The sequence below is a fragment of the Mytilus trossulus genome, chromosome 11, assembly GCF_036588685.1.
Source record: "Mytilus trossulus isolate FHL-02 chromosome 11, PNRI_Mtr1.1.1.hap1, whole genome shotgun sequence".
NCBI lineage: Eukaryota > Metazoa > Mollusca > Bivalvia > Mytilida > Mytilidae > Mytilus > Mytilus trossulus.
Window position 1 is genome coordinate 63,436,594 of NC_086383.1, and position 14,702 is coordinate 63,451,295.

Below are 14,702 nucleotides of genomic sequence, written 5' to 3' on the forward strand. Positions count from 1 at the left end.
AATTATTTTCTCCGTCCCATTCACTAACTATTGTATGACTAACTAGAAAGGAGGAGTGCTTTTGTTAATATGTCAAATACGGAAGCTTTGATCCCTTATACACATAGAGATGAAGAACTTTGATGTCATCGAGGATCACTGTAAATTGCATAGGATAAATCTGTTTTCTAGTCATGTGGCATGCAGTTGTAACAACAACTGCAAGTTGGCTATAAAGATCAGAATATATACACATATTCATTTATATAAAAATTTACTCTCTAAACACGAACTCCGAATTCTAAGAATTGCACATACCTCAAAATGTCAACTTTCAACTCTTTGATGTCTTCTGATGAGGATCCGGATATTGGGGAAAGCAGCATGCATTTGTTCCTTGAGTCATCACAGACTTCAGAAGTCCCTGAGCAAGGAAGAAGCCCAAGTCCAGCACAGATATGGAGGCCCCATTTTGAGAGTCCAGGTATAGCAAATAGCCCAGTCACAGTTTCATCAGGTGCTTGTGGAGGGCCACTAGATACTCCTCGCTCGTATACCCGACAAACCAGTACCCATTTACTGGGTAGAGTGCAACAAGAAAACACTTCACGTATATCCAGCTCGTGTATTAAGGTACTTCACTTTATAACTTATGAACATATGTGTGTAACCAATTGAAGTAATAAATTGACATACTTCCACGATATATAATGACGATTGGGAATTGATAGGCATGAATGAGGCGATATTATAATTTTATCATTTTGTGGCGTGGTCATTTCCATTTTAGATTTGATAAGGATACTTTTATCAGTTTAATGATATTTCATTTTGATTGATGTGACAGCTTTTACGGTTCCTTGAATGCATGCTTTGGTTAAGGTTGTACCTAATATTACAGGGAGATAACTCCGAAATTCAATTAAACGTTTTAATCACTTTTTTTTTAAATATTAGGCTTCTTAGTCAAACTGCTTTATAACCAATGAAATTTTTCTTATAAAGTGGTTGATTCAAATTTTTGATTTTTTTAAATTTTTTGTCAAAGGGTCAAAGTAAACATTTTGTCAAAATTTTAAGAAAATTTAACGAGCCGAATTAATATTTATATTAGTCATGCAAGGTGTTGGGTACGTACAACCTGGAGATTAAAAATGTATTATCTTAAGGTTCATCATAACAAACTTTTGAAAAAACAAAAACAAAATATTTAAAAATATTTCTGCCCAACAATTTATGACTTATTACATATCAATGTGTTCGTCATGGTCATTACTATCATAATGTCACATTTATTTAAATATAAAATGTCAAATAAAAGTAATATAATACCAAATGTAAGTCCTTTTGTAGAAAAAATGCCCTGTATATCTTCTGTCTTCTAAAACTATAAAAAATAAACAAAAACATTCTTTGTAACTATATCTATGTGCTACAAAGGTTGTTTAATACATGAATTGCTTGATTTCAATTAAATTCTAATGTTAGTGTTTGGTTTTTATTTGAAAAAAGATATGAAATCTTCCATCTTGGAACTACTTTTGGGAAAAGTATGGAAAGCATGTTTTCAAAATCATTGAATAGTAAAATTTTAAATAATATAAATGAAGTGAAAAAGTTAACTTGGTCAGTGATTTAAATTGTACGTTTTTTTACCAAAGCAATAAACTACATCATTGGATAAAGAAAATATTTTTTTTTTTTTTTTGGTAAAATCAGACAATATAATTTTTAATGCTTATTACCTCCCTTTTTATATATCAAATTTAAGTATGTATACCAACAGTCAGCAAAACATTATGAATTATGGGCATTTATTCCATGCAAAAGACCATACATTGAACATAATTTGTTTGAATCCATAGAGTTTTTTTCTTGATTCTATTGTTCTCTCTGCCAATCATACCAACAATGTCATATACATTTTATATTTGAAATTGTTTGGATTATTTGATTTGATTATCTAGATCAAGCTCTGACATTGATTTTTTTGAAGTGTTGTTGTAGAATTCAATTATTTGTGAGGAAAACATCCTCATGAAGCTATTGGTGCATATTAAATTATCATATAGTACTTACATCTATAAATCAATCAATTTCAAAGAGGAATTTGTAAAATCCTCTAGCAAATGATCAATCTCATAAGGTTCATCACAGTCTTCATATAGAACTTCATATACAGCATCTTTGTCTCCATCTTTATTCTTGATAACAGAAATAACCCTGCCTTTATACCACTTTCTGTTGCTGTTTTCCTCCACCCATTCATGTACTATTTCTCTCCCTACAAATTTTGGTCCAGAACATTTGCGTCTTGATCTGAAAATAAAAGAAAAACAAATTATTTTTAAACTTCAATAACAATTTTAAAAACAATTTTATCATATAAGAACATGGGATGATGGCATTTTTTCTTTATATAATAAATCAACATTTATATGTGTAAACTCTGAATAGGGGAACTTTAATTTGTGTATACCAAGGCCATAACTATTCTTTTAATCACCTGGTTATATGAATTGTCATTAAATTTATTGAAACTTTTTTGTATAATTATAAGTAAGATATTTTCATCCAAAACACTGTTTTTCTACTTGATGCTAATCCTTTTTTTCTCAAAAGTAACCTACTAAATTACACATAGCACCATGATGGGTGCCACATGTGGAACAGGATCTGCTTACACTGCAAGACGATCACAGTTCAAACCCAGTTTTTGGTGGGGTTGGTAATGCTTGTCTTTAGTTTTCTATGTTGTGTTTTGTGAGAAGTTGTCTTTACAACCTAGAGTCTTTGCAATGCTGTTATCCGTTTATTTTGAAATTATGATTTGAAAACTCTTTGGCATTTTTCTAATGTCTTTTGCAACCATACAAAATGAACTGCTACTTTTGATTTTTAGTACACATTTAAATAATGTTATATTTTATAATAATTTTACCTTTTAGCAATTTTACTGGTTGTTGTTACCACTGGTTCATCTATCTCTGTGTCACTTTCAACTGTCAAGGATTTTCTCTGTTTTTTCTTTACTTTACCAGATGTCTGTTGACTTGAAGTGCTTCCTAAATATGGTACCTCAGTGTACTGAAATAATAAATGAAAATGTAACAAAAGCTACTAATTACCTGATTGTTTTTTTTTTTTTTTTTTTCATATGTATAATTTCTACAGTACACAATAGGAAATTTTATATTTTTAGTGTGTTGTGCAAAATATCAGAACAAAATGTATGTTACCATCATAATTTCAATAAATTAAGTGGACAAAGCCACAATTATTTCAATCCCAATAATTCAATTCTATTCACATTATACAATAAAACAATTTGCACTGTTGTTGTAGTATTAATTGCTCAATGCTTTATACTATTTTCTGCATTGTGTGAAAACTCTGAATGCCTATATTGCATGCATCAATAAATAGATAAAAAAAAAAACCTTATTTTAATACTATTCAGTCTATTGTTGTTCCCCCGTCTACATATACATCAGTTCCAAATACATAATAGTATTTGACTAAATGGATTTTAACAGTTTAATAGTCAATGCTTTGGTAATGCTATATTTACTAACCAACTTATTTTTTACTATAAATTTGTATATACTTTTACTCAAAATTAATATATAGATATAGGAACATGTGGTATGAGTGCCAATAAGACAACTCCCCATCCAAATCTACATATATATTTAAAAACAAACTAAGAACAAAACTATCTCAGGTAAACTTCAGCTAAAAAAGATTTAGCTATTATATATGCCACTTTTGATTGTATCAATATTCACATATAAGTACAATATAGGAATTTTTGGGGGGACATGACTGTACATGTGGAAGATTATTCCTACACGTTAAAAAGAAAGCAAAATAACCGCGTAAAACACTTCCTTACCCATATGCCAGGTTCTCTTATTCCTGGATATTTATCGTAGCGTGGTGAAACTAACTCTGGAAGTAAAGCATTATGGTAAAATGCTGTTAATTTAGGTATCATCTTGGTTTGCCATAGTACTGTGTCCTTTTATATTCTTTCTATATGTATATCATATGGATTTAATGTTCGCACCACAAAATCTATCCATGGTAAATTGCATACATTCAACAAACCCTGGCATTGAAAGTAATAGTTATGGTTTGTTTTCAGTTTTAAGTTGTTTGATATATTTTCTAGGCAAAAGTTGTTTACTGACATTGAAGCTTGTGTCAAATTTATGTTCTTGTCATGAACTAGATTTTTAATTTCAATAAGTCCTTTAGCATTGTTTTCAGTGACTACACCATCTGGACTTCCTCCTAAAAAATTATGATGTTTGTCAATGACAAGTCCTGATTGTTCAACCTTGGTGTGTATATTTTGTTTCTGTTTGATATTGACATACTCAGTGATGGTAACTTTTCCCTCTTTTAACCCAATTCTTGTAACTTTGTTGCCTTTGAATGTACTGTATAGAAGTTGTTTAATCAATGGTGCTATTTTTATTTTTGAATTTCTTTTTACAACTGAGCCAAAATTCGATGCTGTAATGCGTTTTTTTCTTTCATCTTTCCAAATTTCGGAACATATTTGAGACGTACTGTTTTTTTCAATTTTTATGATTTCAGCTTCAGGAATATCTATGTTTTTATTCAAATAGTTAACTTCTAATTTTTCTAATTCTTCAGATGCAATATCGGTTTCAACCTGTAAAGATTCTTTTCCATAATGCTGTTTTGCCTTCTTTGTATTCGATTCTTTTAATGATGACATTTTTCTTTTCCAACGATTTTCTTTAATAGTGTTCTTGTCTTTTGTGGTATTGTTGTTGATAATGCATTGATTGCGCTGTTCATATAATTTTTTAAAATAGGCACCAGGTGTTGATTCGGTTGCTTGCTCCCACACATTTGGAGACCAAGTGGGCCCTTTGTTAAACCTTAACGCTGTGGCATAGCATCGTGTATGCCATGATCCTCTATTGCAGTGGTTTAGTATCTTTCCCCCATCAAATTTTGTTCTCATATGCATCCAGCACTCCGCCAAATTTGTTGTAAAGTTACCTAATAAAGATTTAGCCTTACGTGCAACATTGTTCAGGAGAAGAGCAAGATCCTGTCTCATTCCAGATTGTAAATCATTATTGGAAAGCATATATGAGCCTCTGGACTGCTCTTGAGCCTGTAAGGATGTTCCTTCAGTCCACATTTCCGATTGTTGGCGGAAAATGTCCTCGTCACCATTATCATCACCATTATCATCATCAACTGCAACTAATTGTGCTCCATTACTGTTGTTCTTATCTGAAGTTTGTTTTACCTTGCAAAAATCTTCATTGCATCTAGTGTGATCACCATATATGTGTGATGTTGTATTTCGGATATCGTTTTCTAAGTTTTTGATGGCTAGTGTTTTATTTTTTTCAGAGGACCTTCGTCTTATGGAACACCTGACAGCACTAACAATTCTAATTCTTGTTCTTTTGCACAACTTGCCTTTCCCTTTATAACTTGGATTTTCGTTTACTAAATTTTCTAAATTACCCCTCAGACACTTGGTTATGTGATTAGCACATTCCAGCTTTTTAACCAATTTTCCCCATACAGGTACTCGTTCCATAATTTGTGCATGAATGGAGGAGTCGCCATCTGCAATAAAATGCATATAACGTACTCCAAAATCGTTAGCCTTCAAAAAACCTTCCACAATTATGTCAGACTCCATAGATTGACTGGATTGAGTCCAGTTTTTGAAGCATTCATGGTCTTTTGGTGTTATACCTAGGGAGTCACATCTGTTGCAAATGTAGCAGTACTTATTTCTAATCCCTATGTGCAAGATTTTTTTAGTTTCTGCACCAATTACAACGGCAACACCTCCAAGAGCATTATATGAGTGTTTGTGTGATCTTTTACTCCATCCACCATCACAAATAACTGTTATCGATGGAATATCTAGAAGGAAATTTTTATTTATTAAAGTTATGATAGTATGATACTAAACCCCAAACAGGGGGACTGTGCCTGATATTCATATGATGAAGACATAAACTTTCAATTAGTTAAATTGAGGTCTGGAGCTGGCATGTCAGTTAACTGCTAGTAGTCTGTTGTTTTTTATGTATTATTGTCATTTTATTTGTGTATATTTTTTACATCTTCTGACCTTTTTTAATCATGTTTGATTTTTATTTCAGTTTCTTGTGTGTAATTCTGAGTTTACATGTATATTATCAGCTCTTAATAAAGCAGGATGAATGACCATGAGTGTTATTTTATATCTATGAAATCGGATTAATCCACTATAAAATCAGAATGGACGTTACAAAATTTAATGTGAATCTTATGCCTTGTGTTGATACTACAGTCCTATGGTCTCTACACACTGAATAAGCAATGTAACAAGTTTTCAGGGGCCATATAAATTGTGGAGCCTTATTCCAGTTAAAGAGAATCACAATCTTTGTGCTAAACCACTGGCCAATCACCAGGGTTTCTTAAATTTCTGTTTGTAAAAATCATCTGTACAGGCCAACATAATAATAAATGTTACTTAATATTTCATGAAATTGACATTCAGTTCTGTAGATTGCAAAGTTTATTGTGAAGACTTTTAAATCATTAAAAAATATTATGTGGAGCCCAATACATTGCAATAACAAATACTGGTCAATATATACATTTGGGCCCCTATAATACAGGTGCTAATGGGTCTTTTGCTTTTGGTGATTTTTTACATTCTGGAAGGTTAGTTCTCTAGTATGAAAAAACATTTTCTTTATAAAAATTTATAATTCATTATATTGTGATTGTCCAACAACATTATTAAGTTGCAGAAAGATGAAGTTTAATCAATAGGGGCCCTTTAACTGCCTTAGAGGGTCCCAACTCTGGTCATATTTCATTGATTCCCTAAATAATCAACTATTTTTTTTCAGCAAAAGTGCGCCTATCTATCTCTTACAACATACAACTAGAGGCTCTCAAGAGCCTGTATCGCTCACCTGTTACTGTATTTACTGATGTCGGTCATCTTGGTTGGTAGGTGGGGTCATTAGACACTTTTTTTTAAATAGATACCCCAGTAATGATTGTGGCCAAGTTTGTTTAAATTTGGCCCATAGTTTCAAAAAAACAGATTTTTATACAAGTTACAAAAATGACGAAAGGTGTTCAATATTGACTATAAAGGGCAATAACTCCTAAAGGGGTCCTCTAACAATTTTGATCATGTTGACTTATTTGTAGATCTTACTTTGCTGAACAGTATTGCTGTTTACAGTTTATCCCTATCTATAATAGTATTCAAGATAATAACCAAAAACTGCAAAATTTCCTTAAAATTAAAATTTTTAGGGCAGCAACCCAACGAGTTGTCGGATTCATCTGAATATTTGTGAGTGGAAAGATCTTATTCTGATGGACATTTAAATCTTGAAAGATTTGCCCTAAATGTCTTAGTTTCAATTATATAATTCAAAAACTGCATTTTACCGCTATGTTCTAATTATAGCCATGTCGGCCATTTTGTTTGGTAGGCGGGGTCATGGGACACATTTTTTTTAACTATATACCACAATGATAATTGTGGCCAAGTTTGGTTAACTTTGGCCATGTAGTTTCAGAGAAGAAGATTTTTGTACAAGTTACAAAAAATGACGAAAAGTTGTTAAAAATTGACTATAAAGGGCAATAACTCCTTAAGGGGTTGACTGAAAATTTTGGTCATGTTGACTTATTTGTAGGTCTTACTTTGTTGAACATTAATGCTGTTTACAGTTTATTTCTATCTATAATAGTATTCAAGATAATAGCCAAAAACTGCAAAATTTCCTTAAAATAACCAATTCAGGGGCAGCAACCCAAGAACAAGTTATCCCATTCGTCTGAAAATTTCAGGACAGATAGATCTTGACCTGATCAACAATTTTACCCCTGTCAGATTTGCTCTAAATATTTTGGTTTCAAAGATATAAGCCAAAATATACATTTTACCCCTGTGTTCTATTTTTAGCCATGGCGGCCATCTTGGTTGGATGACCAGGTCAACGGACACATTTTTAAAACTAGATACCCCAAGGATGATTGTGGCCAAGTTTGGTTAAATTTGACCCAGTAGTTTCAGAGGAGAAGATTTTTGTAAAAGTTTACGGACGACGGACGCAGGACGACGGACGACGGACGCCGGACGCCAAGTGATGAGAAAAGCTCACTTGACCTTTCAGGTCAGGTGAGCTAAAAATGTACATTTTATAGTTGCTATAGAACATTATTCAAACAATAGCCTCTGGCCTTTGCTAGTATTGTATTATTTTAATTTTAGTTTCTTGGTGAAAATTTGGAAATTAGTATGGCGTTCATTAACACTGAACTAGTATATATTTGTTTAGGGGCCAGCTGATGGACGCCTCTGAGTGCTGGAATTTCTCGGTACATTAAAGACCTGGACCTTCTGCTACTTGTTTTTTTCTGTTGTCGGGTTGTTGTCTCTTTGACACATTCCCAATTTCCATTGAAATTTTTATTAATAATAAATCGATCAATCTTTTTACATATTTTACAAATGTTACTGTCATGACTGTAACACTTTTTGGGTTTTGGAGGGTTTTTTTAATTTTATTTTATAATGATTGTCATTTTTCAATGATTTTAGTTTTGTAAGGTATATATGAATAACTGTATTTAAATTATGCACACCTTCATGATATCTATTCTTTTCTATTGCTATCTTTTTTTCCAAGTCTATGGCCGATGACATTTCTTCTTCTACCATCACTTTCCACCACTGATTAATTTCTTTTTCAATAACACTGAATGTGTTCTGTCCCATAGTTGGGGAATCCATGCTTGCCAATTGTTCATTTAGATGAGCTAAACCATTCCCGCTTACTATTGAACCCCACACAGCTCTGACATTGATGTCGTAGTGACGTGTTCCAACATTTAACAATTTTGGGCTAGTCTCAAAATGAATTTGTTTTCCACATCCCGTACATTTGGCAGCGAGAATTACAGCAAGTCCAAAATGAGCTACCTGAGATTCCAAAATTATTGGAACTGCACCTGATATAGCCTTTTCTCTAGCTTTATCACAAAGAATAGCATGACACGTTATCTCGGAAACATGTTTTTGCAAACACTGTAAGTTTATTATTCTGTATCCTGTTGCTGCTGTATTGTTAATTTCAACACTTCTAAGTACTCCATCGACAGACCTGTACACCTGGAATTTCTTCTTTATACTTGGCTTTAACAGTTTAATAATCATTCTGTTGTTAGCAATTGCTCTACGCTTCTTTATTATTCTAACTCCAGTCCCTTCTTTCAAAGTACACTTGAACACATGTTTTACATTGCCTGAACCTACTCGTATTCTTTGTCGTTTTGCTCGGTGTTTACCAGGAGCTAAACCAAATATTCGGGACTCTTTCTTTATTCTCGCCATTGTGTAAACCACAATAAATAAATTGAAAATAACTATCTACAATGTAACCTATTGTAATGGCAACTAGTTGCTCTCCATAGGAAGTACAACTATAAATTAATTTTAAACAACAGACACTTTTTTTGAAATAATATTTTTATTAATCTGTCATATCAAACAGATAACTGTATATGCTGTAATATAAAACAAAATTCATTTAGAAGAATAAAAATTGTATGATCTCGTCATACATGATCAATAGATCAACGGACATAAAATGGGCTTCATGGGAGATCGAATGAATGATTTTGTAATCAGTTCATGCATTTCAACCTAAAACATAGTATCTTACCACAAGTCAATCTGTTTTTCAAATATTAATAACTGTTTTACTAAATTTCATTTGGTTTCACTTTGTGAAGATCAGTGATCAGCCTGTCAACAACTTCCGCTAAAATCAGGATATCACTACGCCTAAATATTCCCTACAAAAATACCGATAATTTATAGAATTTATGATCGTTTCCAATCAAAAATTATATTAATGTGAATTTTTGTATGATTTATTAAATAATATTTTATTCATAATAAAAAATCAATCATTATAATTGTGCGTAGGAATATGGAACTTTAAACAGAAAGTAGAGACGAAGACAAACCAAAACAAACTGCTACACATGATTTTAATTTAGGTTTTACATGGTAATTGAAATTGCGATTGTGCATTGAACACGACTAACATGATCCTTTTGTTAGAAAAAATTAATATTAACTAAAAAAAATCCTATTTATGAAAGGTTAATAATATTGATAAAGTTACTTTTGCACTATGCTGAAAAAAATGGCCACCTCCATGATTTCTCACATGTTGGTACGCAAATTGACGTTTTAATTCATTTATCCCAATATAAGGACATTATCAAGTCTTGTATCCCATAGATGTAAACCCAAGGTATTGTAAATTTATTTAATATATATTTGAAACCCTCCTATATATGCGTTCCATTTTTTTTCCAGAGCTGTGTATGAAAAAATCTACCGTTGATTTCTTTTTTTTTATAACTTTTAATCAATAACTTCTCATGCTTTTGCCATTGGCTCATTATACAAAATGGGACAAATATTTGTAGGAAACAACTGGAAATCAATGTTTGGATATGATATAATATAATTTTTAGGGCATTGAAAAGTCGGCCATTTTTTTATTCTTCAACAATTCTGTTTGTTATGATGAACCTTAAGTGCTAGTATAAACGCCAATATATATATATATACATAAAGGTCTTTCGCTAAAAGGAAACTAAGCTGGAGAAAATCTATTTCTTTTATTTGAAGGCATTACACGTTCAATTTTAAATATAACCCCTTCATATATTATATTTAACAAGGTTATGTCGCACATTTAATTGATATTTTTTTCAAAAAAAATAAGAATTATATATTAACTGCACAGCCAAAGTTTGTTTGCCCTGTCTGAAAAAAAGCGAAGTGCATATTGTCATATGAATTTTCTCTTCTTGTACGAAATTAAAATTGACAGTTTTTCAAACAAACTAAAAAAACGCAATTTATACTTAAGTTTTGTAGGCAATAGGGTTATGTACATGGTTATTTTTAAGATCTCATGCTATTCTTTTTTTCAATAACTTTCAATCATCATATTTATGTTCAAGTCTAATCCACGGTGCAATACTATAAATTGACACATGATTGGTGAATTAATAATAATACCAATGAAAGTTTAAATATATCAACATATTTGTATTTTCAGACACTTGAGAAGTTATTTGACAATCAAAGGACATTTCTCCAAGAACAGTTTGTCAAACAAAATGCTCTTGTTGGAGAATGCCTTTCCATGTTAAAAACTTTGGAAAAAAGACCAGAAAATGGAAAGCAGCTGAATAAAAGTAAAAATGAGATTCACGTGCCTGCATATATAAAGGTATTTCATTTCTTACTGTTGTTTTATTTAATGTCACTTGGAATCAACTAGTAGCCTTAACCAATCAAATATTCAGTTATCAATATACATGTATGCATACAGTCATGATGATACAGTGTAATCAATTAACATACTTGTTTTCATTTTTTTTTTATACATTACTCATCATTCGAAATATAATAATGTTTACTTTAAACTTTTTACAGCAATCTGTACGTGACGGATTTAAACATAATAAGAGAGCAAATGGGTTAAAGTGATTTCTTTCTTTACCCTAAGTTATTAATTGTCATTACTACATCGCTTTTTTTCCGACGTAGTCGGTATAGTTTCGGTTTGTGTCCTTTGAACTTAAGGACGCTTAACTATGGCAACAGAATACACATGCTCTAAAATCCCTCAACTTTTAACTTTTTATATAAAAAAGAAGATGTGGTAATGCAAATGAGACAAATTTCCACTAGAGACCAAAATTACACAGATATTAACAATTATAGGTTACCGTACGGACTTAAACAATGATCAAAGCCCATACCGCATAATCAGCTATAAAAGGCCTCGAAATGACAATGTATAACAATTCAAACGAGAAAACTAACAGCCTAATTTACGTACAGAAAATGAACGAAAAATAAAAATGAAACATATACACAAACGAAAACCAATGAATCACTGGCTCCTGAAATATTGGCGGGATCCCAACCCTCCTCAGTTTGTTTATCAATGCGTAACATGTATGGACCTTTAATTCAAACTGTACTGTTGTTCGAGGCGTTATTCTGTTTTTTTTTATTATTTCATGTAGGCTTTGGCACTGAAGTATTAATTTTAGGTTTGCTATTTTCACATAGTTCTTTTTTTTCTGCAGGTGGGATTGAAACGTATTTCAATTCTGTTAAACAGAAGGAGATAATGGAGTTAACAGGGAAAAAGGAAGAACATAATAGAAAAATGGTTCTCTATGGCCGAAAACACAGGGTATGTACTAAATAAACACTTGAGACAGTTTTAGTCATCTGGATAAGGAATAAACATCGGCGATAATTATTCTTAAGATAGGAATTTCAATAAAGATTGATTAAAGACACATTGAAACTTATATAACAGTAAGGAGATGTTTGATGCTTTTGATGAGTTCAAATGAATTAAACGTAATCAATTTGTTGTAGGCAGTTTGATTAAGAGATTTGAAGGTTCATGTATCATTTCCGTATATTATGGTTAATTCATGGTTTTCATAGGTAAATATTTTTTTGTAAATGAGAAAATTACCATTTTAACAAATCGCTTACTCAGAAACGGGTACGGATTTTTCTGAATAAAAGGAGAGCGCCTTTTTGAAAATCTGTAAAAGAGGGGGACCCATTTTACCCTAAAATCACACTGTTTAATTTAATCCGAGTTAAGTGTCCCCGATGATACGTCTATGCTATATGCGAAAACAACTGTACAAGGTACCAATACTTAATAATTCGTTATTTATAGCGATTTCAATTTCGTTTGTTGATAGTGATGCAAGGGAAATAATCCAAATTATACATCAAGTGGTATTTACTTAAATGTTCATTTCACCATCTTCTGAGTTTAACATTTAAGGTATACTGTACATATGTATCGTTTTTCAGAAACTTATCAACCGAAGAAGAACCCTAAAAGAAAGAAAAATTGATCCAAAGGAGGAGGAAAGGTTCATGAAAGCATTGGAGATTGAAACCATGTCCTCAGAAGATTCTGATTCTGAGGACGATTCTATCTTCGTTACACGTCCTCTGTCGTGGGTGTCGACAGAGTTTAAACAGCTGATACAGCGTTTGGATAGAAAATACGATCGTATGTTAAATGCTCAGGGGAAGAGATTAAAATCCAAAAGAACAGTCGGGGAGCCTTCAGATAGACCGTGTCCCAAAAAGCCCAAGGGACTGAAGTGGATGTTTGGCTAAGGTGATATGGAGTTTTGACCATCAGTCATTTCAGATACATGTACATGTACTAATAAACATTTTGACATGCATACATGGTCTTGTTTAACTTATTACGACGAACTAATTTGAACTTATGTTGCCGTCTCGTTTCATTTTATTAAATTGTGTTTATATTCAGTTTCAGCTAAACATGAAAAGAACCACGGGTCATTCTCCCTTAACGTAAAACCATTTGATATGCTTGGTGGGAAAGGGAAGCGGCGGATTGACACACACGCGCTGCACACAAACATATTTTCACTTGTGTACACAATTGTTTATTTTTTGTAAAATTTTGTTCGCTTGGATCTATTCTTTCAATAATGTACATGTTTATTTTTAAATGAAATGTAGCATGTGTATGTCATTGATTATGACGTGTTATTCATTTGTTTTGTCTTATCATTTTTGTCCACTAAAACTTTTAATCAATTCACAAAATTCATTACATTTATTTTTATGGTTTTTATAAATACGCTGACTTCTCAAAAAAAAGAAATCATAAATTTAATGTAAAAAATGAATATAGAAATATAATGAACACGTTTTCAGTTTGTTTAGATTTATATTTATCAAAATAAGGTTTGATCAGAATGTGATGCCAAATATGTAACACTTCTTCAAACATGTAGCCATTTGAATGTGTATAATAAAGAATATGACCACATAAAATGTATTTACTTTATTATATATACTTGTAAATAGCTTGTTCCTGGGCTTCTTGTGTAAATAAGAAAAATATAATTTCAGAGTTTTATATTGCAAAATGTACTTCTTGAGTATCGGAACTTTGATATAGGTGTGCTGCTCGATTTTGGTGTTTATCGTTGCAATTTCGTGATTCTAATTGTTTGATGTGAAAATGTTCTCAGTGCAGTCTTTTCTAAGATTCATAGTCCAGAGTCTTCTGATTACTGATTGATCGAATTACCTTTTGCTGAGTCAAAGTATCGGTGTCTTTTTTTAACGTTTTTTAACGTTTACAACATGTGACGCAAAATGCAACTCTTTTTTTTTTCTTTTTTACCTCATTCCTGAACAAAAAACGATAAATGACATAAAGGCGTTTAGCAAGTCAAGATACACCTGAAGCTTGAAACTTTTACAGCCATATAGTACAGCAAATTTGTGCAAGAGGTTATGGCCTAAGTCTCACTTAACCATCTTTATAAAAATACAAACACTCTTGTTAATTGTGAATCTTGTAGATTTGTAAATCATCAAACTATCAACATATTTGCACACACCCCATCCCCTTTTAAACGCTTATAACAATCGTAAAAAAAAACAACAAACGAACAAACAAACAAACAAACAAAAAAGGAAGAAAGAAGTTACTTAGAACATTTGAAATAGTTTATTGCGGGTAATAAATTGATATTAAATATCAAATTTACTGGCAATTACATATGAATAA

The 14,702-nt window shown here is 31.8% G+C and overlaps 2 protein-coding genes and 1 long non-coding RNA gene across 3 annotated transcripts; 2 read left to right on the forward strand and 1 right to left on the reverse strand.

The window, feature by feature from the left end:
• The first annotated feature begins 303 nt into the window (after nt 1-303).
• On the forward strand, nt 304-11,584 carry LOC134690230 (uncharacterized). Its single transcript, XM_063550206.1, has 3 exons — nt 304-612; nt 11,151-11,324; nt 11,531-11,584. The coding sequence occupies exons 1-3, from the start codon at nt 304-306 to the stop codon at nt 11,582-11,584; spliced, it is 537 nt and encodes a 178-aa protein (XP_063406276.1).
• Nucleotides 1,212-10,114, reverse strand: LOC134690543 (uncharacterized). The gene is made up of 4 exons (XR_010101966.1): nt 9,732-10,114; nt 2,921-3,066; nt 2,059-2,298; nt 1,212-1,366 (listed from the first exon to the last, which is right to left on the reverse strand). It is a non-coding gene; the product is annotated as an uncharacterized LOC134690543 (long non-coding RNA).
• Nucleotides 11,585-12,198: 614 nt separating the features above from the next.
• Nucleotides 12,199-13,940, forward strand: LOC134690544 (uncharacterized). The gene is made up of 2 exons (XM_063550503.1): nt 12,199-12,302; nt 12,950-13,940. The coding sequence occupies exons 1-2, from the start codon at nt 12,237-12,239 to the stop codon at nt 13,262-13,264; spliced, it is 381 nt and encodes a 126-aa protein (XP_063406573.1). The 5' UTR covers nt 12,199-12,236; the 3' UTR covers nt 13,265-13,940.
• Nucleotides 13,941-14,702: the final 762 nt, after the last annotated feature.